General features: G+C 34.0%; 2 protein-coding genes across 7 annotated transcripts in view; one reads left to right on the forward strand and one right to left on the reverse strand.

Moving 5' to 3' along the window:
- Positions 1-16,681: 16,681 nt before the first annotated feature.
- Positions 16,682-18,779, reverse strand: LOC108727267 (uncharacterized). Of its 2 annotated transcripts, none has more exons than XM_018455320.1 (2): positions 18,661-18,779; positions 16,682-17,575 (listed from the first exon to the last, which is right to left on the reverse strand). In XM_018455320.1, exon 2 carries the CDS (start codon positions 17,570-17,572, stop codon positions 16,805-16,807), a length of 768 nt encoding a protein of 255 aa, XP_018310822.1. In that variant the 5' UTR covers positions 17,573-17,575; positions 18,661-18,779; the 3' UTR covers positions 16,682-16,804. The 2 variants fall into 2 exon arrangements, with proteins under 2 accessions (XP_018310822.1, XP_018310823.1); XM_018455321.1 differs by having other exon boundaries at positions 18,629-18,779.
- Positions 18,780-18,899: 120 nt separating this feature from the next.
- The window catches only part of pnut (septin 7-like protein pnut), a 44,114-nt gene continuing 37,619 nt past the window's right edge, over positions 18,900-25,394 (forward strand). Inside the window, exons 1-2 of one of the 5 annotated variants that reach the window (XM_018455431.1) lie at positions 18,900-19,110; positions 24,516-24,517. In XM_018455431.1, the coding sequence (XP_018310933.1) occupies positions 19,098-19,110; positions 24,516-24,517 (15 nt within the window). In that variant the 5' untranslated portion in view covers positions 18,900-19,097. Of the gene's footprint in view, positions 19,111-23,184; positions 23,460-24,378; positions 24,518-24,601; positions 24,695-25,394 lie in introns of those variants that run through there. The other 4 variants (XM_018455430.1, XM_018455429.1, XM_018455427.1 and 1 more) reach the window with 4 other exon arrangements.

The following is a 25,394-nucleotide window of genomic DNA, read 5'->3' on the forward strand; positions in this document are numbered from 1 at the left end:
TCTTTCTCTAAAATTAAACACTTCTTTTTTCAGTGTTTCCCTGACAATAATATTTTAAAACTTTTTGTATTTTTATTCTGATTTGGTAACTGTCAAATATTTTGTTGAGAGATCAATTTGACATAGCAATGTAAATTACTATTAATGTTGCTGATACTGCTTGCATTTTTAACTTAAATCGATAAAATTGCATACGTGTGATGTACGTATTTAAACCTCTTTAAAGTCGAAAATTTTGCAAAATTTACTGATTTTTTCCTGACTATTTTCAATTTCTCTGACAATTCTCTTGTTTCCAGTTTTGTGGCAAAATGATCAAAATAACATCAAAATGATTTCAAAATGATTATTAAAGGTCACTTTTTAATCGATAACGATTCATTTTAATGTCTTTTTGATATTATCGTGACTCGTTCTACTTAGGTCGCGTTCATTCGCGCTGGCTCGTCAGATCCGACTTAACGCGTGTACAATCTGACCTAATAATATATACATATACTTACATATAGTTATACACACAATATACTCTTCGCGGCTGACAGGATCGCGATTTGATAGCCGCAAATTAGCCCGGGAAAACCCCTCCTCTCCCCTCCCAAATCGGGCTAATAATCGCACCGCGTGTATCTCCGTTATATCACCCTCGTCACCACGTAGTGGTGACGAAGGGTTCAGGGATAGATCATTTGGCAGTTCTTGTACAACAGACGTGAACACTCGGGGTACATCAGAAGACGTCGACCGATTCCTTAGAATGGATGATCACGAATGCATCAAAATGAGATTAATTCCTATTTCCTCGTATCGATTATCTATCAGTATAATTCGAATTATTACATTCTATCTTTTCCTTTTTATGTCTTAATGATTAGGAATAAAATCGCGTTTAACGCTCAATGTGACCGTCCGATTTTGAACTTCACTTATCTGAATCAGCGATCGTTCGCTGTAAAGCTCGAGAACATCCGAGTTCCGATTTTCGACAGTCAAACCGAAGAAATTCGGAGAGTCGCGACTTCTGATTTATCTCGTATATCAAGGAGGCACGTCGTAAGAATAAGTACACGTGTATACTCACAGAACAAGAAAAAGCAAAGTAATATACATATATAAATATATACATCTCTCTTAGCCATGTACGAACAAAGAATGAATATTTTTCTCGTCGATATATATATTTGTCTATGTAATAATCTATAAATATGTATATCGTAATAACGGCATGAGCAGCACATGTCTGGCACTGTGTCTAGTCATGCCGTCAGTCGTCAATTGTCGCACTACACAATCACTAAATCTTAAGGTAGCTTTTGTAACTCAGGCGACGTCGCTGTGAGAAGACGGGGTAATTCACACTTCCCAGATAGACGTATACATACGCAAACTTATACGTGCAATCGTTCGAGTTTCCTCGCGGAGCACGATGAGGTATTGTCGTTTGAATTGGCGCGCAAATAATTATATCGATAAAAGAAGGACTGATGAATTATTCGATGTATTTCATCCGTCTGTTCGCATAATTGACTGCACACCGATTACATTTTCTACTTAAGAAATATACATTTCCTGCTCTACAAAATATATTTCTCGATACAATCTATGACGTAACAGAGAGGAGTAAATGGAATATATTTAACAATTCATAGAATTATTCATTAAAAGATTCGTTTTTAAAGATTCTTATTAAGGATCAAATCTTGATGATGCAAACAAGCGACAAGATTGTTTCAACGATAGTGGAAATATTTATGAAAATAATTATGAAAATAATCAGATTTTAAAATATGCGATTTAGTCGCGGGATCATTTATTAATTAATCGCAAATTATTATAATTAAAAACATAATTACGATCAAATGAGGCCAAACGGAAGAAATCGAATGTTCGCGATTTATAAAAAAAGAAATAACAAAATAAATCCAAAACTCACGAAGAAGTCGCGAATTGCAAAAAGAAGTTACAGAATAATTAATTAATTAATTTTTTGAGGGAGAAAGAAAAACAGAGAAACAAAATATTCGATTCAATACAAATATTTGAAGGAACATCAATACGTATCGTTACGATCTCGATTTATTCATTTTTTACATATTCCTGATATGGACTGATATCAACTGATATGCTCGATATGTAAATGGCGTATAAGAAAATGGCTTATAAAAAATTTCCAGTTAAAGCAGATCCATCCAAATAGAATACACAAAAGTCGTAATAATATTATAAGAACATTCTCATGAACTTACATCCCGAGAAAAAATGTTATATATATATGGACATATTTTATATATAATACAATTATACGTATATAATTGTATAATATAAAATATGTCAGTTTTTTATATAATTATATCTAATTTTATATAATTTTATATAATTATATGTGAAATATTTTTTACTGGGTTGTCACTTATAATTAGTTCATTTTCAAGTATTAATCGTCCTGATAACGTCCTATGAAAATGAGAATCATAATTAATTATGATCTATCACAGGACGTCATTATAATGTCATTTGCCATTTAAGGAAATGCTGAAGCGACGAACTTGATCGATGTCGATAAAACGTATTCTCAAGCCTGTTTTACAATGTGCTTTTTGTATCCTACACTGAAAAAAATGCATGTAATTTTACATGGAAATTACATGTTCATGACTGAAAAATTGCCTAAATATGATTGGAAATTTACAATTTCCAGTAAATTTCCAAGCATATTTATGTAATTTAGATAATTTTCCAGTCATATACATGTAATTTCCATGTAAAATTATATGCATTTTTTTCAGTGTGTGTAGCTTAATTTTGTCTTTTATCCCGTTTTCTGTTTTCACCCGAGATAAAAATTAACAAACTTTGAAAGAAACAAAAAACGCGGCAAGAAATACAATCTCAGACTTTAATTCTAAATAAAACATGTATATTTCTTGCTCTATATCCTACGTACTGCATGGATATTAGATTAGACTCAGACGTACTTTTCCATTCATTTCTCTTGTAAGCTTTAAAATCATAAATGGAGGTCTTATTATATATTCTTATTTTATTATAAATTATTCAAATAATGGAGAAACTACTTTTTGTTTAAACTTATTGTTTTATTATATACTTGGAATCATTTAAGTTTGTTCGCGTCGCATGCTCTACCTACTCCGATATACTCCTACTCCAACGCGTTGCAAAACGTGTTCGTAGAGTGAGTAGAAACTATGATAGGAACATGGAGCATGCGACGCAAAAAATCTTTATGTATATGTGAAGAAATAACCCACGTGATAATAGGAAACTGTAATGTACATTTTTTGTTTTTCATACAAAAGTGTGTTTTCCTACAACTATTTGCGTTTTTTCTTTTATTCTAGAAGATATTTATTATTATACATATATAAAAAAACAAAGAAAATAGAAAAGTACGAAATATTTTGTTGGTATGCAAATGATTTGAGCATCTCCTTAACCTTTAGAATGCCGGGGAAGCTACTTTTGTGGCTTTTAAGTGTGGGTTAAAATACCATTTTTGGTGGCATTTTAAATACTAATTGTATTAAACATATATATGTGTATGTTGCCCAAAAAATATATATATAGATATATAAGTATTGAAAAATATACAAAAAAAGTAAAAATATAAAAAAGTAAAAAAAAATATAAAACAAGAAAAAAGTAAAAAAGATACAAAAAAATTTAAGAACCAAACAAAAAAGAAAAGTCAAAAAGGAGCTATAAACTTTTTACGTCTATGTCGTTAACTCTGGGTAATGTTAAAGGAAAGTTCTCTGCATGAGTCTATACGTTTATATTCATTTATGTTGTCAATATTACGTTTAGGGTTCGAAATTTCCTAAATCTATGCTCAGAATTGGAATCAGTGACCTAAAATACACTATTCTTGAGAAAATAAAAATTTTTTTTATTTGATCGTACGTTCCTTACCGGGAAAGCCACTTTTATGGCTCTGCACAAATCTCGATACTCTGTGCCATGAGTATGTTACTTACGTAAAAAAAATTTCGAGAAAAAAAACCACTATTTTAACGAAAAAATGTCGGCAGTTTAAAGGTTAAAGGCCTATCTACAATACACGTAGTAAGCTTGGTTTAAGAAGTAAATCGATTATTCTTTTCACAGTCGACTGTAATTGGTCAGTTTCTTACTCTTACTTCTTAAACCAAGCTTAAGCCTGCAGCACACGATGCTTGTTTTTCTGCTGGATTGCTAGCTGGATTAGAATCTTATAGTCACCGTATTGGCTGCGATGTTGACACTGGCAGCACCGCAGCCAATATGGTGGCAAGATTCTAATCCAGCGAGCAATCCAGTAGCAAAACAAGCATCATGTCGCCGGCTTTACTTCGCATATTGTAGACGACGCATTAAAGTGAACTTATAAGTGACAAATAAAGTCATGATTAGAATTATTCTAGTTATGATAATGTTTTTACGATATCTGTATTTTACTTGAGATTGGAATTCTCTGGAATATAGGCACTCTCTTTCTCTCTCTTTTTTGTTCTTAAAATATTCTTGCCTACAATACCTTCTTCATCTCGAGTAGAAACGCATTTCAGGATAAGGCCAATGCCGACGGTATATGCCGATGTTCATTCGAGGGATATAATCGTGCATCCTTATTCGAAAGTATATTACTGTATTATTCTTGAGGCTTTCACGGGTGTTACCTATGTGACAATCTTGCGTTTCGCGGGTTTTCTCCGTGTTCAGTCCATTCTTGGAATGCCAACGTTTCGTGAACCTTGCAGTTCACTTCATCAGGGCGAGGAGCAGCCTGCTCAGTATCATGGATCTGAACACGGAGAAAACCCGCGAAACGCAAGATTGTCATATATTACTGTATTTTACTTGAGATTAGAATTCTCTGGAATATAGGCACCCTTTTTCTCTCTCTTTTTTGTTTTTAAAATATTCTTACCTACAATTACATACCTTACATATCTTCTTGATCTCGCGTTAAAACGCATTTCAGGATAAGGCCAATGCCGATGGCGATATACGCGGAAGGTCATTACAGGGACGTCATTGTACATCCTTATTTAAAAGTATATCACTTGTGAAATCAGTCAATCTTTATATATACGATGCACACAATACACGTGGTAAAGACTTACTGACTTCTTAAAGCCCTTATTAGACCACCAACTCTACAAATTGACTGCCACCTCTGGGTAGCGATGTAAGTTTTTCCCTAGGAAAGAAATGTGAAAAGTGAAATGTTTTTTGTATGAATGTGTATGTATGTATGTACCTACATACATACATAAAAATTTTCACTTCTCACTTTTTTACTTCTAGGGAAAAAGTTACATGATCGCTACCCTGATTGGCAATCAGAGTTGGTAGTCGGTCTGAGTAGCGTTCGAAAATTTAACCGCGTGCCTTCGAGTTATTTTATTTTATATTCTTGTTCTTCACTGAATGTTAAACAAGGATAAAATTATACTCGAAGGTATTCGAGCAATGTTTTCGAACCTTACAGAGTCGGTAGTCTGATACGGGTTTAACGCACAGTCCATCCATTTGGGAGCGTTCTGTTTCGCGCATAAAGCAACGTTTATAATGAGATTTTATAACCTAAATTTTAAACTTTAAGCCCTAAGCCATAAGAAATTGATCAATCACAATCGAATGTGAGGAGAATCGACTATTGATTGGTTAATTTCTTACAGCTTAAGGGCGCCGTCACATGCGGTGTAACCTGCGTAAGCGTAACCTGCGTATTCTAGTAATTTACTAGAATACGTTATTTTTTATTTATTAGAAAACGCCATTCTGAAAGCCGGCATTCACATATTTCGCGGGCGTATTTCGCGGAAGATTAGATAAATGCGGAACTAACGCAACCAATTGCTGATTAAAATTTCTGTTGTAAACTTTAACAGAAATACTAAACGAATTTACACGATTGGTTTTCGTAACCTACGCAACTCGACAAGTACGCCTCATGGGGAACCGGTACTTTCTATCGCGTACATACAATACGCGTTTGTACAAATTTAGAAGAAGAAAGTCTGATTTATAATGGCCGTAACCGTTAACTTACGCCGGTGCCGGTAAAGTTCAACCATAGGATTTCAATGCTTTCGTTCATACTAACTTGCCGTATTAGTATGAACGAAATCCTATGGTTGAACTTTACCGGCACCGGCGTAAGTTAACGGTTACGGCCATTATAAATCAGATTTTCTTCTTCTAAATTTGTACAAACACGTATTGTATGTACGCCATAGAAAGTACCGATTCCCCATGAGGCGTACTTTTCGAGTTGCGTAGGTTACGAAAACCAATCGTAAATTCATTTAGCATTTCTGTTAGAGTGTACAACAGAAATTCTAATCAGCAATTGGTTGCATTAGTTCCGCATTTCTCTACTCTTCCGCGAAATACGCCCAATGTGAATGCCGGCTGTCAGAATAGCGTATTCTAGTAAATAAAAAATAACGTATTCTAGTAAATTACTAGAATACGCAGGTTACGCTTACGCAGGTTACGCCGCATGTGACGGCGCCCTAAGGCTTAAGTTTAATAGCGTTTTTCACTGGCAGAATTGATGCGCACTCAGTGCACATTAAAGCTGTTGTACACTAATCTAAACTGAATGTAAAAGTGAGATATCTCAATTAATAAAATACCTAATGTATATTTTATTAAATACCACAATAAAATGTATTGAGGATTTTACAGTTTAATTTATTTCTATATTTTTATTAAATATTTTTACGTCGATTTGTGTACAACGGTTTTAAAGTTAAAAGAAAAACGCTATTAATCCACCATATGGAGTCATTTTCGACTTCCTAAACGCAAAAAATCGCTTATATGGGCAGGTGGGATCGAACTCGGATCTACAGATCACGAGTCCAACGCACCGAGCAGCAAGCCACTCGACGACCAATAATTCGCACTAGTGTATGATTTGAAGGTTAAGACATGAAACTTATAGCATTTTTCACTGGCAGAGTTGGTGCACACTCAGTGCACTTTAAAGCCGTTATACACAAATCGACGTAAAGATGTACGTTTAATAAAAATATAGAAATATAAATTAAACTGTAAAATCCTCAATACATTTTATTGTGGTATTTGATAAAATATACATTAGGTATTTTATTAATTGAGATATCTCACTTTTACATTCAGTTTAGATTAGTGTACAACAGCTTTAATGTGCACTGAGTGCGCACCAATTCTGCCAGTGAAAAACGCTATAAGGCCGGAATCAAACTACGCATTGAAGATTGAGATTGAAGATTGAAATTTGACCAATAAGGACAAAGAAATTTTAGCTCCTTTCGTTTCGATTGGTCAAATTTGAATTTTTCAATCTTCAACCTCAATCTTCAATGCGTAGTCTGATTCCGGCCTAAGAGAAGTTAAAAAGACTTAAGATCGTTGCGAATTGTACGAGGAGGTTTAAAAAATTGATGTATTGGTAATATTATGAATTGGTATAGTGTCTTTGTGCCATATTATCCAAAGGATAGGATAGAAAGCGTCTAACTTCCTTCACCTGAGGGAAAATATATCAAAAAAAAAAAAAAACTAGTGCGATTTCGTACCACGAAAATTTTCAATTTGCTGATAGTTGCGCATGAACAGTTGCCGCGATTTATCCTCATTACGTTAAATATACTTTTTCATTAAATTTGAATGATACTATTGGATTTGTGAGAAAATTACACCTCAGAAAAGAATGGTTTTAAAGAAATTTCTGTTTTAATCCTCAAAAGAGACTTGCGATTAAAAATGTCAAATTCCAATTCGCACCTGTGTACCATTAGTAGGTGCTCAAGGGAGGTACCGTAAATATGGGTGAGACAAGTGTAGCTGACTTGGGACAGCATGTATTTTTAAATTCAATCGTGGAATCCATCCATGCGTCTCTCTCTATGTATCATTTTATTCTTTTTTAATATTTTGTGTGAACAACAAGGATAAAATGATACATTTTATGCTTGTTGTTCATTAAATTATTCACTATGCGGATTATGTATGAAACGGAATGCTGCACCCTTCGACACACTACTTACGCCGAACAAACTCACACGGAAATAATAAGGGGCTCTACACAATTAAAGGAACAGTGAAGGAACGGGGAATACAGGGAACAAAGAATAAGAATTTGAACCAATCAGAAACGATGCACAGTTTCTGATAGGTTCAAATTCTTATGCCCGTATTCATAGTCAGACCTCGTACTTAAGGCTTCCTTAAATTTATCTTTAGATGCTCAGTAGCTAATGAAATAGTTCGTAAAGTATCTGAAGATAAATTTAAGGAAGCCTTAAATATAAGGCCTGACTATGAATAAGGGCATTATTCTCTATTCCTGTTCATATTCCCTATTTCCTTAAGGAATTGACCAATCATAGTCGATTATTTTTTTCATATTCAACTGTGATACATTCAACTGTTCTTACTACATCTATTGTATTTGCGGGCTTAAACAAATACAAATCCTGGTGAAAATTTTTCTCAGAATTTTTCATATAATTTTTCAGAATTTCTATATAATTTTATAACTTTCTCACATTTTTTATACGAATTGGAACACTTCTCAGAAAATCTACATCTTTTCTTAGAATTTTTCATGTATGTTACTTATGAAATATCGTCAGATTTCTTAAAGTTTTTGTAAGTATAATTTCTGATGAAATGTTATATAAAATCTAAAAAATTAAAAAATATTTTTAAAAATTATGGGATGAGAAATTTTAGAATATTTCAGAATTCACTTGTACGAAAAATTTTGAGAGAAGATGTAATCCGAATATTTCTGAGTATTTCTGAAAAATATTCCAATTCGTATAAAAATTATGAGAAAAATTTTCATCAAGGAAGAACAACCAAAACGATAATAAGGATGCATTCGAGCGAACCGAGTCAAAACTTGAACACGTGACTGCGCATTATGTCGAGTTTTACCGAAAACAAAGGTGAATGCAAACAAAAATCTATTCCCTTTGTAGCCCTTTATTACACTTTTCAGAAACGCGAGATGACGTGAATTTACGAGGCGGTGCGACGGGCGAACGAAGGGCGAGATGAAACATGCAGATAGTTCAGCCACGGAGAACGGAACAAAAAACGAGGAAAATTGCGTACACACGTCTTATTTTGACCTTACATTAATTGACCCCCTTTTGATTTCTCCGGAGGCAGGTGTCGTTTACCTAAAGAAAAACAAGATCATCTAGGATTATGTAACTTTTTCTCTATAGAGGAAACATGAAAAGTGAAAATTTTTATGTATGTATGGCTGGTATTCATAGTCGGTTCTTATTTTAAGACCATCTTAAGTTGTCTTAAGTCGTTAATGCGACCCTCTGATTGGTTCATGACATTCTTAAGACTGTACTTAAGACCGTCTTAAATATAAGATCCGACTATGAATACCGGTCTGTATGTATAACCGATCACAGAAAGATTGTAACACTTTTTTTTCGGTGGGTTTCGGAATGCAACCTACTCACCAAGCGATTAGTTCTTATTTATGGATCCATGAATAAGAATCAATCGTTCAGTGAGCAAGCTGCATTTCGAAACCCATCGAAAAAAAAGGGTTGCAACCTTTCTGTGACTAGCTGTACGCAATACACACACAAATTTCACTTTTTTAAGTTTTCGCCCTATGGAAAAAGTTACAAAATTGACCCACTCTCCTCCCTGATTGGTTCCGTCATCCAAAGCACACATTTTAGTCAAAATTTCATAGCTAAAGATCACTATGACGAGTTTTTGTTACAAGATTTAATTTCAAACGTCCATAAAACTGCAAATTTTACGATACAAATTAGATCTGTTCTTTTTAGCTAAAGTTCTTGCATGGTTCAGTTTCCACATTGAAGAGAAAAAGAGAAAAGATGAACCGTGCAAAAAGTAAAAAGAACAGGCCTTTTATCTCGATAGACGCACGTTGGATGGTGAGAAGTGATATGTACCGTTGCACACTTCCAGAAAATTTTCACGCAAACTGAATTTATGAGACCAGCGTAAAATCATCTTTTCGTTAATGAGTAGCAATCATGATATTATTTTTTCGTCATACAGAAAATGTTTGATCATTATAATGAATTGAAATAAAGTCATTTTGACTTTCTGTTGGCTTTGATGTGTTTCTTGGGCATTTTACTTCAAGCCAATGAGAACTTACTAGCTCTCTTCCGCGACCGATGGATTGAGGAGCGGACTTTCAAAATGCGTTTTGTCCAAAATTTGTAATTTTCAGAAAACGAAAACGAAAGAAACTACGTACACAAGAAAACTACACACTTTACAGAAAATAAGAATATATCAATCAGTAGGATGTAAAATATTAAACAAAATTTCTTGACGATTGCTAAAAATGTTAAACAAATGCATTTTGTTTCTAGTTAAAAAATATAATGCACTTTGAAATGTCTATATTTTTTCAGCATATAAATTAACGATGAAAAAATGCTTCCTGAACATCCCAAAGTAGTTTATAATATAAGTCATTCGACACTGAATCTAACAAAAAAAAAAATGAAATTTTAGACAAAATGTATTTTGAAAGTCTGCCCTCAATCGTCGACAGTACGATGATCGACGATGTGTCCTCGTTCGAGCGTTGGGAATATTTACGATTCGCGGAATTCGACTTTCAAGCGCATGTTAAGTCATACCTCACTGTTGCGAAATACAGACATATATTATGTTTATCGCTTACGCACCCTCGTAAGCATTACGATATTGGTCGCAGTGAGAGCAAGTTCGGGAGCTCGCGAAAGCTCGCATGGCTCTTCGTTGGTGTAACTATAAGCCAGTGCAAATATTCAATAAAGCAACCCCTAGACGATCAATATTATTACACAATATTTCCTGGCAAAAATAAAAAGTGGAGAGTAAATTGTGACTGTAAAGGGAAAGTAATAAAAATGAAGCTTGTAGGAAGCAAAAATTGAGAGATAACAAAATGTAAAATAAGAGTAAACACATCTTTTATATTTCATTGTCTCAGTTTTCGCCTCTTAGATTCGATTCTATCGATGTAAGATTAACTTTAATCTCGGTTTAACTTTATTGTTTATCTTTTTTTAATTCTTGGAATTAATAAAAGTTGAAGAGATAAAATTGAACCAAGATTAAAGTAATCTTACTTTGGAACCGAGTTTTAGAAGCTTCATTTTTGTCTCTCCTCTTACATTCGACTCCGATTTTCATTTTTGCCAGATATTATGATGATCATGTAGAGGCTTTATTGAGCTTCCAGATGTTTGTTTTAAATTGTTTTGAATTATTTAAAGAAAGCATCAAAAATATTAAACAAAATAATTGTAGAACAATATTAAATCTAGGGATCCCGGAAATTTTTTTCGTGCACGCGCGCGTGTGTATGTGTATATACGTGTATAGGTTTAGTATTTCGTTGTTATACCTTCAAGTTGTAGTCAAATAAGTGCAACGGTCGTATATACGGGAACATCGGGACGAAGGGACACGCTTTTCAAACATCGGACACATCGTGAATGCATCGATTTCGACAGGTAAGGGTGCTAGTCGAAAGTATAGAGACAGATTTCGACGAATGCTTCATCGAAGATACGTGCGATCAAAATTTCCACTAATTGTAAAAATTTTCGCCCAATCACACATCTCGTTGCGCATCGCGTCGCGTCGCGTCGCCTCGTAGTCGCACAAAATAAACAAAGGTAGTCATCGTTTACCATCCGTATATAAAATAGTGAATAGGCAGAGATACAGGTATTACAGGCCTACTCATTTTAAAGAAAGGAGGTTTGATCCTCAGACACTCCCCGATTCTCGACAGCGACACTCGCCGTTTCCTCCACCCGTCTTGGCAATCGCGGGATCGCGGATCGAAAAATCGGACTCGCACCGAATTCACGTCGATCCTGGACACGTATTAAAACCGTGTCATACTATGGATTATTGGAAACTGAAGATTACTAATCATCTAGAGGCTTTTTCGTCCATTTCTCGCGATAATGTTTATGTTTTTGAACAACATATTGAATATCTAAAGGTTGTGCTTGCGTTTTCAAGGAGCAATCATGATTGTATAATGTAATTGTAAGCACGTCACTGCAAAGAGTCATCGTTTACCGTCGTAAATTTTTATATTACTTTAAAATTGAAACTAACGGAAAGCCCCGTTCTATATTGAGCCTCTAGACTGTTTGTTTTAAATTGTTTAAAGGGAGTGTCAATAATATTGTACAAAATAATTTTACAATAATATTAAGTCCAGGAATCGCTTAAGAATTTTTGCGAATAAGAGATTAGAATTCTCGATCAGTCAAATGATATTTTTAATTTCAATACATTTCGTTCTAATTGGCTGAATTTTAATCTTCAATTTGCAATTCTCAATTTCCAATGCGTAGAGTGACACGGGTTTTATGAAATTATTGGGAATGGATTCTGATCGAAATTGTTCCATTATTCCCTAGATTTCTATTGTGCTCTAATAGCAATTTATTAATAATGCATTGATTAAACGTTGGATTGGGATGAGCCAATATTGGGCCAATAATATACCGATAAATTGTGTTGTCAGAGTGTTTTCTAGAGAGAAAGCGGTATAATTCCAATCGAAATCCATTCCGAACAATTCCATGATATATGCCCTGTTTCCCGGTTTTTGCAATTCCAAAATTTAAAAAAAGAAAAAAAAAGTGAAAAAAAGCATTCGTTCATGTGTGATTATTATTCTAACTAATGACGTAAGATTATACAAAGTTAAGTGTCCTTAACGTTAAGCACACCCCGATACACAAACACTTGGAGAAAGTAATGTAAGGCGTTATCAGGAGACATCGAGGCCTCCCTTTTTCTCCTTTCCACCTCCTCTCCCAACCCCGTTCTTTCGCGTACTTTGAAATAGGCACACGAAACGGAGAAGAGATGTTGAAATGTGATTATTCTACGTGTACAATCGCGGACAATCACAGACAATCATTTACACGTATCAAGAATTATCGAGGTAGATGTATGCATGACACGCATTTCGTTTTGTTAGATAGAATCGCGTTTGGACGAGGAACTTTTTATTCGCGTCTCAACGGAACGCGACGATCGGAGGAACGCTCGATCGTGAGTGACGATCGTATTTTTTTATTATAATATTTTATATTATATATTTATTTATAATGACTTAAATATATTATTATATAATTTTACAACAGTTGCAAAGCTACTTTTTCTACACAACGCAGCCAATGCTTTTACGTTGCATAATTTAAATCGAATTCGTACAATTTAGAAAATTTATTTGAAGAAAATAGAAAATCGATGTAGAATATCCCTCTTTTTTCGTATTTTTATTATTATAACATTTTATACTATATTATTTATTATTATTTATAATGTTTGTATATATTTTTATATATTTATTTATGGTATACTTATATCAAATATCCTATTAGTTTTACAAGAATTTTACAATTGTTGCTACTTTTTCTACTTAAAGCAGTCATTATTTTTACGACACATAATTTAAATCGAATTTGTACAATTTAGAAAATTTATTTGAAGAAGGTAGAAAATCGATGTAGAGATATCCTTCTTTTTCTGATTTGCGCAATCAGGATAGCTTCTAGATCATATTTTTTATTCTAAATTATATATATATGTATATACATATATATATAAATAAATTATTTTGATATTAATTCTGTTCTATTTTCTATTTCTCGATTCGACTGCTCCACTCGTCTTGTTCCACATTGCCGGGAATACATAATGCCCGGAGTCGGTCAACATCGTGCCAGCGACATACAATCAAATTAGTAAACACTTCGATGTTGATCGGCACTCGTAGCTCGTCCAAACGCACACGTTTCGAGAGGAGTAGCCGCGTACCTATCGATTTTATCGATCACGAGCATCACGCATAAACTGCTCCTGTGCAAAGGCGCGTTTATTTATCGAATCGTTTGTATAAACGGCCAAGTCGGTCCAGATGAATATTTAGAAGCACGCAATTCAAAGTGCTATTTTAGAGAAACAAAAATCAACCCTCGCATTTCGCACGGCCTAAAAATTACGACCTAAACACGGAATAAACGCGCCGTTATGGTACATTTACGGATGCTCCGTTCGTTTCTGCACTTTCTCTTCGGATGCCTCTCTTACAAATTCCGTACAGGAGATACGATTCTCATTTATGGATTTCAAAGAATGACCTCGCTTTTGCCGCGGTAGATAGACTTCTCATCTATCAGAGTTGATTAAAGGTTTGTTTTTTTCATCTGAACTTGTACCGTTCATTTTTCCTCTTTTTCTCCCTATCGGGAAAAACGAGAAAGATGACTAATGCAAAAAGTTCAGCTAAAAAGAACAGGCCTAATATCCTCTCTTGATTCATCTTTTTGTATTTGTGAAACAAAAAGACTCTCGTCTGTCTATTATTTGAGTTACTTAATTATAAGACGCTACGCGAGCCGGTGATTACGTAACTTCAGCATGTTGATTCACCGTTGGAACATTTGTGCTAAATTTAATATTTCACATGTCTCAAACGGGTCCACTCAAATTTTTGTGTTTAACACAAGATGAATATGTTAAAAAATATAACACAAATATTATTTTTAAAAATAAGCATAAAAAACTAATACCGACTCAGTTTGTAAACAAACCGTATAAATTTTTTTTAGTAAAATTAATATTTAGGATATGTTAAAAATTAACATATCCTAACATATTTTGTTTATTAAAAATTAACATATCCTCACATATTTTATTCATTCATCTTAAAATTTACGTTTTAAAATACATTATTTTTATGTTATTTGTTAAATTGTCATTTTAACACTAAAAATGTTGGATATCAATTTAACACAAAGTAAATAGTTATCTATTATATTATAGTTACCTATTTATTTATTTTGTTAAATTCTCGAGAGCTCGGCTTTATTCTTTATTATTTAACACAAAGTATTTAAATAACCTAATCATGTGATTTGCATATTATATTAAATTAATACTCGAATATGTTAAAAATTCAACACAAAATTTTAACAAGGACTTGAGTGGACCGTTTCCAACACAAATATTTTTTGTGTTGAATCAATGATGAAAAAAACGCGTTTCAGATTTTGAAATTTCCAATTTTAATCGAAAACTTAAATTAACTGATGGCAAATTATTATAAAGTGACGATTTTCGAATATTTGAAAATGTAAGAAATTTTTTATGGATTTTCGTCTCTCAAAAATAATATATTTTATCTATTATTAGCACGTCTTAAATTTTGAACTATCAAATTCAACGGAAAGTCAACGATGCGAGGAAAATTTTAAATTGAGACACTCTGGAACTGTAGATAATAATTATGCGATTAAAGGAAAAGTATTTCTTAATCACGAAAGACGAATACGAACTCTTTGAGATCGGTCGTAGAATCGAGCACATTCTATATTGCAATTTCGTAATTAGTGAGCGTAGAGGAAAAAAAAGAGTAAAACACCATACCTCTGATTAAGCATTGCAAATATCGAGCGAATCATCCTGCACTTCCAAAATAAATCGATAAAATATATAGAGATTAACATAAATGTTAAATAACGAGAATATTTTTCAACGTAATTCGTCAGACATTTTGGATGTATGTCACGCTCGGAAACACTTTGCATAGATGAACCGATCCTAAAGAGGCTACCTTTTGCTGTGTACTGCTTATTTATACTAATTCGATCGAACTTTATTCCCGTTTACCACTCTCACTTATCTCCCCGAAATCGGTTACGCGCAAATCAATATTTATTAGCGCGTTTCCTAAACGGCGAATCTCTATTAATGTTAGTATAGAGATTCTCTCGCGTAGTAAAAGTATTCGTCACCGGCGAGTAAAGTGCTCAACCGAATAATCCCCGTCAAGATTATGTGTTCAGAAAGAATACGTTCTACGATACTCTTTGCGACACCGTTAGCGATAAGATAGAATTCAGAGGTCTATATTCAGAGAATAATACAATCCTTCTACCAATTATACATATATATAATTATAAATGTATATTTCATGTATTCGTTTTTAAAAATACAGTAAAATTACCGTTGTATCGATATAATGTTGAAACTTTGCACCCATGTCCGTTTGTATCTTTTCCATCTGTATGTAAATAGTTGCCGAAATCGTTAATTACAGTTTTACTGTGCAATAAGAGTATAGTTAAAATATTTAATATTTTATTGTCATCTAAAAAATATAAAAATTAAATAATACCTTATGCATGTAAGAAAAATATATATTGCAGTACATAACCCTTAGTACACACCTTAGTTTTTGGCACCCTTACTACACACAATGGGTCTTTCGTATCCTGGATTAATTTTCATCATTTTTACAAGTATATAAAAATTAAGTAATTTTTACGTATATTTTAACATCTTTAGAAAGTGGTATATTTATAATAAATTGTATATACAAATTGTTATATACAATTGTTGTATATAAATCAAAGAAAAGAAATATGCAGGATGTGAATAACCCAAAGGTATGTATTAAGGGATAATATATATATAGCATAATTAGAATTTCTTTTATTAGAAAATAACTAATACACTTAGAGATAACACATGGATTAAGTTAGATAATTATCCCTCTGTATGAGGGATAATGATATTGAATATAAGAATATATGCACTTACAATATTATTGTCCTCGTTATGGCGAAATTAATTTTTTTTGGCTAGTATAAATTCATAAGTGATAAATTCATATATGGTATGATTTGCTTCTCATGACGTTCCAAAGCAGAAGAATTTCATGTCCTGATTTTCCATTCTCGCCTTTGAGATTTGTGATAAATTATTAATTTTTGAAGAGCTTTAACTGACCAAAAGCTTTCCTTTGTGCAATATTGTGATATATTCTTACATAAATTCTTGGGGAATATCTTGATTTTCGTATTTTAGTTTTAATAGCTGCTATTTCAGCAGACGTGAGAAAAGATAGTAACTTTTGTATCGTAGGTGTTTTTTCATATTGCTTGGCTTGTTGTTTACATTGAAGCAGAAGTAATTGTTTCGCAGTTAATTTTCGTTTCCTTCTCGACGTCTTTTTCCTATGATTTAATTTAAATGTTTCTGCTGTTGAATTAGTTTGCTCAGTATTCGTGTCTAATAAAATTTGTGGCTGGTTGAACGAGCAAGATTTAATTTTCTCCGGAGTATCTTCGAATAATGTAATTTGAGTTATTTCTGATTCTTCCATTATTCTTGGAATTTCTGTCACCTCTGTCTCTTTTTTCACAGTAAACATTTCTCTACTCGCTGCCAATGTTTGCGGTTCTATTTTAATCATAATAGGTACACTAGAATCTGATCTGTTTGGCAAGTTTAAGGAAGGTGCAACGCCACGTTTCAACTTTCTTACTCTGAAGGTTACTAGATAGTCATTGTCGGCAAAATGCCGATAGCACACTGCACATTTGCTTATCTGCTCATCAGTCATATGTTGGATTTTCTCGGAATAAATCAGGCTTTTCCATTTCTGGAAGAGAGCTGGATTCTTGGGGATCTGATGAGATGGAGCATCTCCTCCCGAGGGACATCCTAAGATGCAACATGCCCTGCCCATTGCCTATAACGAGATTATGTATTCATGTCAATCAACTTATTAACAATCGTTTATTAATATCTCTTTAACCTCTTTAACTAGGTAAGTGATAAAGATACGCAAGTTGATAGGTAAGGCGCTCAGAATATTTTCAAAAAATTTCAATTCTTTAGTTATATATTTTTGTTATTAGCATCTCATGTTATAGTTTAATTATATCATTATAAGAGGAGGAAGATAAAAGTAATAAACTTTAAAACTTGTAAGAATATATTCTTCATTTTCTTTTTCCAGAACAAGGTTTTAGAAAGAAAACTGTGGTCACCTTACCTATCCACTAAAGCTTGTTTTTTTATTTTCTGATTAACTTAAAAACTATGAGTATGTAAACTACGTTTTACATGTCATCTATGTAAACAATCTAAGAATCATTGAAGTCTGTATTCTTTGTTGCATTAGACTGAACTGAAAGCTTTTATCTTGCTCTTATATTTTTATTTATTAGTATTAATTTTTATTTGTCAGGTGTATTAACAATTTTAAAACTTAATTACTTCTTTCTGAATGATATTATCCAATTTGTATTAATTTACATGTATATTATATGTAATGTCTATGTGAAAAAGATTCATGTAAACAGTACGTAAATATTTTATGTAAACATAATCTTGAAATATATACAGCACAACCCTGCACAACCCTGGATTAGACTTAACCTGATAATAACGTATAAACTGTATTTTTCTAGTTGTATTCAATCATTAAACGGATGGTTTTGTAGTGAATAAACTTTAAAGTTACCACACAATTGTAAAAGCATCAGTTTAGTGATTAATTATTGCTAGAAAAACAATTGTTATATTATTATCAGATAAAGTCTATGGTCAAAGTCTCGTTACAAATGCTTTGAAGCGTTTGATGGACCAATTAGAAGAAAGAATTTGACGAACTGACCAATTAAAAAATGCTTCGAAACGTTTGCAGCATCGCGTTGACCTTAAGTGTGAGGTTAAGTTTAAACCACAAATTAAATAAAAAAAAAAATGAAAAATCGGGCCTTAAAGATCGAATATTCACTTATGATAATCGCGTTTCCAAGTGACGATAACCTCAAAGAACAGTCGACCACCGCCAACGCGTCCAGGGTCGTTCCCCAGGAGGCGTCACATGATCGGCACCGTCGGCACTCGGTTACTTCCGAGAGGCAGCGACAGGTGGCAGTAGGTGGGGATCGAGAGTCGGCCATCTTTCCTCGCGGCCAACCGGGGTCGTCGCGTCCGTTGTCGTTCGTGCGCACGCGTCGGCGGCACTCGAATCGTGCGAGAGGCTGGCTACGCGAAATATTTGAAAAGTGCGGTCGTATCGCGTACCGGAGTGCCGACGTTCTCGCGTCAGCTCCGACCGCTCGGTGGCCGCGTTTCGTCGCGCCTCGTCGCCTCTCGCGAGTGTGGCATGCGAGGAAGCGCGCTGGTAACCGTTTACCCGCGTCACCCACGCACGGAGGATTATGCTCGATGAGCCGTTGTGACGCCCCGGTGGAACGACGATGCAGCGAAGTGGTAAGTGACAAGCGATCGGAGACGAGTCGTTCGGGTCGTTCCCCGCGCGCGCGGTCCTTCTCTCTCTCTCTCTCTCTCTCTCTCTCTCTCTCTCTCTCTCTCTCTCCTCCTTACTTTTCGCCTTCCGGACAGGTGAGAGAAAGACGGCGGGAGATACGCAGCGCCGACCATTTTGGCGGCCGCCAAATTTCGTCGTCAATACGGCGCGGCCGGTCGATACGTCGCGAACCGACCTAACCTACCAATTTAACCATTTAATAGTCACTCCCCCTCCCCTCCTTCCCTCGACAGCTTGGATTAATTAGATCTCGTCAACGCTGGTTTTCCTTTTTCATCCCCTTTCCGCGTAGCGGCCGTAATTACAGGACGAATTAAGAAGAAAGATTGGGTAATTTGGAGCACTGATCTTGCGCCGTCAGTCTGCCTGTCTTCTCTTGTGTTTCGTTGCTAAAAGAAGAAGATAGAAGGTGAGGGAGAAAGGGAGAGAGAGAGAGAAAATATCGAGTTTTTATTAACCGTTAATGTTTATTAATATACTGACTTAATTTAACGAGGTACCATGTAAAAAAATTCAGTGTATTTTTGGAACTTATGTTTTTCTTGCGAGATTGACTTGTGGTTGATTTTAACAGGTGTCTTATATTTTCGAGGGCCATCTTTGTTCACCCGCGTGTTGACGCGTTGCTAATTATTATTCTCGATGTTATTATTAACTTGCTTACCACAAGAGTGATATTATCCGTTGTTTTCTATTGTAAACATCAATGATTTAGCATGAAAATGTTATATACCGCGTTGATGGCTTTCTTGGATTAGTATAACTTATTATCATGAGAAAGTGATGAAAGAGAAAAATAAACCTGTCAGATAATTTTTGCAAAATTGTCAATTATCTGATTAATTTGTAATGTGAAACAGAAATAATTCTTACTTGACGATCTTAAGAATGAAATGCTTTGAAAAAATTAAGAAAATTATGAAAAATCCTCATCGGAGTCTCGATATTTATTTAATTATTTTACTTTATTTATTAGTCATTTTATTTATTAAATTCTTTTTATTATTATTTACATTCTTATTTACCGAAGAATGTCGCTTTATTTTGAATGCTTGTTTTTTAATATAGATTAATTTTAATTTCAATTAAATGTTCTTTATCTTTTTCTATAATAAGAATTGGAAAGAATGAAGAGTAAATCAAATCGAGAAAGTTGAAGTTAATCGACATTTAAAAAGTAAATACTGGCATAAAAATTAAAAAATTCTAGATAATATATGTTTTAAAGATCCGAAGATTTAGAAGTATTGTGATGGAGAATAAACATTGTAATGGAGAATAATAAATATCTTTTAAATCCGTATCTTAAGTCTCAGTATCGACGTTTTTTCTTTGAAAAGAACCAGATTATTTTATATATCTAATGGTTTCCATCAATAGACTAACTTTAATCTCGATTCAACCTACTTTTTGTCTTTTTCTAGTTCTCAGAATTAGAAAAAGATAAATCAGTTGAATTGAGATTAAAGTTCATCCACATTATTGGAAACAGGTCTCGATCGTTATTCTGAAATCGGTTTTTGTTGTTCGTTTTATAGTCTGACCTCGCTTGTTCTAAATAGTTATTCACGCAATACACAACACGTCACCCGATTAGTTTCCCATTAAGATAAGATTGCCTGTTGTGTTGGTCCTGCATAGATAAAGCGCTGCTATTTTCACGGACGTCTATTCCCGCAATCGGTCGCGATAGGAAGGGGTCTGATACAAAAGTTACATACCCAGTTAATATATTCAGGGCGCGTATTATGGAACTGTTCGGAATTCGATTGGAATTATTCCTTAGAAATTACAATAGAAGTCTGCAGAACAATTCCGATCGAAATTATTCCGACCGAAATTATTCCGACCGAAATTTTCCTTAGAGAACGCAATGGAAATCTAGAGAATAATTGAACAATTGATCCCCGATTAGAATCCGTTCCGAACAATTTCATCAAACACCAAGGGTTTTAAATCCACACCACATTTTGGTGTTAAATTCATACTGATATTTTTTAGAGTATATATAATTATTTGGATAGTTTAACAAAATTATTTTTAGATTTATATCTAGCTAAATTATTAAATACTTCAGCAAAACCGTTTTTTTTTTCGTGTAGCTTGTGAAGTATGGCGTTAATTATTGCAGTTACTGTAAGATGAATGACGATTTGATGAAACTGTATTCTTTTTCGTATTTAACCCCTTGAGTGTCAGGCAAGAAAAACGCTTGTATGCCAAGAATGCTATCAATGACAAATTTATAAATATAAAGTAAGCCACTTTTCCGAGGTTTTTTTGTGATGCTGATCAGGAATTTAAGGTCAGAATTCCAAAATTCTCCGTTCCTAAGATGATAGTCCACGATCTCAAAAACCCTCAAAATCAAATATAGATATCCATAAGAATAACATAAATTTTATTTACATTATATCCGCTATTTTGGATTTTAAAAAACTCAAAAACTCTCGGATACCAATTTTTACGAAACTTGGAAAAATTTTTTTAATTATTATCCGCCATATTAGATTCGCGATATCCAATTTTTTAAATCTGATATCAAGTTTATAATCAGCGACCTCAAAAACCCACAAAATTTTTATGGAATTCGTTAAATAAAAAAGTTCATGCATAGAAGCCGAAAATGATCAAAATTTTCGAACATACGGTCCGCCATATTGAGTCAGCCATTTTGAATTTTGGAATTTTCACTTCAAATTAATATTCAGCGACCTCAAAAACATTAAAGTATGCATTATCAGTTTAATTACTGCACTGCAAAAGTGATTTATTGGCGTTATGAAATATGCGGATTTTTCCGTCATGAAGCACTTTTGACCAGTTTTATTTTGTCGGATTTTTTCGTCATTGACACTCAAGGGATTAATAAGCAGATGTCTCAAGAAATGAAAAGATTGACAAAACTACAAAATTTAAACGCGATAACGATAATATTTACGGTTTGCGCGTTTTATTGATGACGCTCGAAAATAGACCTGCGAGGAATTCTGCAGGGTTAAAGAATCAATTCTCTTAATCGATTAAGGGGGAAGAATGCGAGAGGAGGAAAGTAGGAGAGCGATGGTGGAAGGCAGAGCAAGTGGGCGAGGATAGAAGAGAGCGCTTCTTCGTCGCACGTGAGAGAAGCTCCGAGCGATCGCGAATCGTCCGAGTCGACGTTGCCTTTAGTGTGACTCGCGTATTCGACACGCGAACACGCGATCGTATCTTCCGCATCCCATCAAGGATATCAACTTTATTGTACTGAAGACTCACGTGGCTCACGAAAAACACACATTAATTACCGGCGAGATACATCGGGATTGTGAATGTCGCGATTATCCGCGAAAATCTGCGAGAATCGGTTCGAATTGAGATAAATTAATCGAGTCGTCATTTTCTGTATTTGTATATTTTTAGATTTGCGGGTTTCTCGTTTTCTTGAATCGTTTAAATCCTCGAGTCTGTATATAGATGGACCGAATTGAATAGATACATCTCCGCTCGAGTTCCGATAATGGATGGTATATCTGGAACGGTCGATAGCTCTTTCGAGATTACGTCTCTCATATCGCCCTTTTTTCAATGCAAGAGAAGTTAAACTTGTATCGAAACAGTAAAAATTTTATATTTTTGTACGACTTTTTTTCATTATAACGCCTCAAAAACCTCTGTACTCTTCGAACAACAAGAATATTTTTGCACAGACTTTATCTTCACTTTTATATTTTTAGAGGGAAACACGGTAGTGGAAAAGGTGAAATTATGCATGAAAAAGATGATTTTGTTAACATATCTAAAACTTTAGCTAGATCCGAAAATAATTTTGTTGGACCATCAAAATAACTAATTGCTAGAATGTCAAAACTTTTTGCAGAGCATATCGTTATATTTGAAATTCCTGTGTAATTATTTTGAGGGTCCAACAAATTTATTTTCAGATCTGTATCTAGCTAAATTTTTATATATATTTCAGCAAAATCGTTCTTTTCGTGCATTAAGGATTAATCTACGTTTCTCATCGAACGTTGACGTTAACCGCGATCGTGCAGGCATTTAAATTCGCCCGAGATTTCCCGGTGTATCGACACGCTTAATCGGCCATATATACTATATCGCGTGATATTTAAATTCTAACCCCAGGGATCCGTACATTTTGGAAAATCTATTTCGGTCGATGGCACCCCTCGGGGCAACGTGCATAGTCATTCACGCGATTCGCCGCGACAGAATTCGACGATAAACGACGCGGGGATATCAGAACGGACGATCAGGATGGAGGCTTCCACGATCGTTCTGCAAGACGCACGTAAGATGCAAGTTTCCATTTCTCTTTCAAATCTTTGGAGTGGAATGTAACTCTAAAGATTGAAATCTCACTTTTAAAAATTAACAATTGTGAGCCACTCTTGAAAAAGAATGGCTCAGTTATCAATTTTTAAAAGTGAGATTTCACTCTTTAGAGTGAAAGATGTTATTGAAAAATATTGACTCAATTGTCACTCTTTTTTTTCTCGTTCTTTAGAATTAGATTCTACTCCAAAGATTTTGAAGAGTACGTGTACTTCTTTGTGTCTTTTTAAAATTTAATATAGCTTTGATAATTTTTTACATTCTTATATTATTTCAACATTTGATGTGTAAATATATCTCGAATATTATGGAGAATTTTCCGAATGTAATTTGTTTCTAAAGCAAACGATTACATTATAATTTTTGGAAGAAACTAGTTTCTGCTTTTATTATTGAATTAAACTCTCGAGAGATTCTATTTACCGTGCATTAGCAGTAATTATCCTGTTTCGATGGTACATAAATGCTACGTTGCTTAAAGCATTAACAACCAGTTATGGATACTATATACTTATTGAAGATAAAATATCGCGATATAACTGCAACCAGTTAGGATTATTTTCTCAAATTTATCGATACGTTTTATCGATTGAAAACATTCATCGGAATAAATTGGCATAAAATATGTATCTAAAATATATACCTGACGAACAGATATGATGAAAAAACGTCAAATGTATACCTAATGTATGCCTGACGAACAGCTATGTAAAAAAAAAAAGGTCGAATATAAAATACATATTTTAATACAGAAATAGATAATTCTAACATAACGTTTCTCTTCCCCTCCTCCTTTATGTCCCGGACGATCCTTGCTCCTTATCGTTGTTGCTCTTTATCGTCCTTATCACGGTGTTACGATATTGCCTCCTCTTCTATCCTACGTCCCATCCATTTTTCTGGTTTGTTTCCGGTGCTGTACGGATGCTGGACGACCGCATGGGTGACTCCGACGATGACGATGACAACTGCGACGTCACCGGCGTCACGGTCACTTCGAACATTACGGCAGCGGTGAGTCTCTCTCTCTGATAAGGTTAGTCGCATTCCGATCGTCGGAACGTCGAAGTCGACTTCGTGTCCGCAATATTAATACTGCGCCGCTTGAGTTCAGTATTTGCACGATGATCGGCCGAAGGACTCGTCGGCGCGTGGAAGAGATCTTACGTTAATTTTCACGAGGAAATTAGGGTATTAATCTGCAATAATTTTGAAAGCATTTCATGTGGAGAAAGATTGATATATATCTATATTAAATTATTGCTTAATTAATTATTTTAAGATTAGGAACGTTAATTAATTATCTAAATTATTTGGAGAATTTTGAAAACGGCATCTGTGAAAATAATGTGATTTTTTTTTTGTCTACTTTAGTCTCCTAAAATTTCTATTACGTGTTATTTTTGTTTTTAAAACGCATTTAATCTGTGTGGAAAGCAACGCCACAATTGCAATTTGCTAGATACTTATTGTAGATTCTATTTCTCTGCTTGATTCTCTTTACTTTGTTACTTTGTTTTTTTACGTTACTACTGTTATCTCTGAGTTTGCAATTGATATGTCCTTCTACGATTCTCGGAATTGGATATTATACTAGCGTAAATTATATTCAACGGAAATACAGAAAGATCCTCCTCCGCGATTTTAAACTTCTAATATATTGTTGTCTAAACTCTAAATCAAAATAAGAGACAGTATATTTTACATGTCCTTACCCACTTTTAGGAGAGATAAAATACCTTTTTGAAGAAAGTCGGTTTATTTTCGAATTCTTTCGAATATTATTGAAACTATATAAATGGAAAAAATTTTTAAACATAACAGTTGAATAGTTTTCTGAGTACTCTCTCTTTATATAAAAATACAAAACCATTTTTTTAATATTTATTTT

The sequence above is a fragment of the Mycetomoellerius zeteki genome, unplaced genomic scaffold, assembly GCF_001594055.1.
Source record: "Mycetomoellerius zeteki isolate Tzet28-1 unplaced genomic scaffold, Tzet1.0 scaffold48, whole genome shotgun sequence".
In the NCBI taxonomy this organism is placed as follows: domain Eukaryota; kingdom Metazoa; phylum Arthropoda; class Insecta; order Hymenoptera; family Formicidae; genus Mycetomoellerius; species Mycetomoellerius zeteki.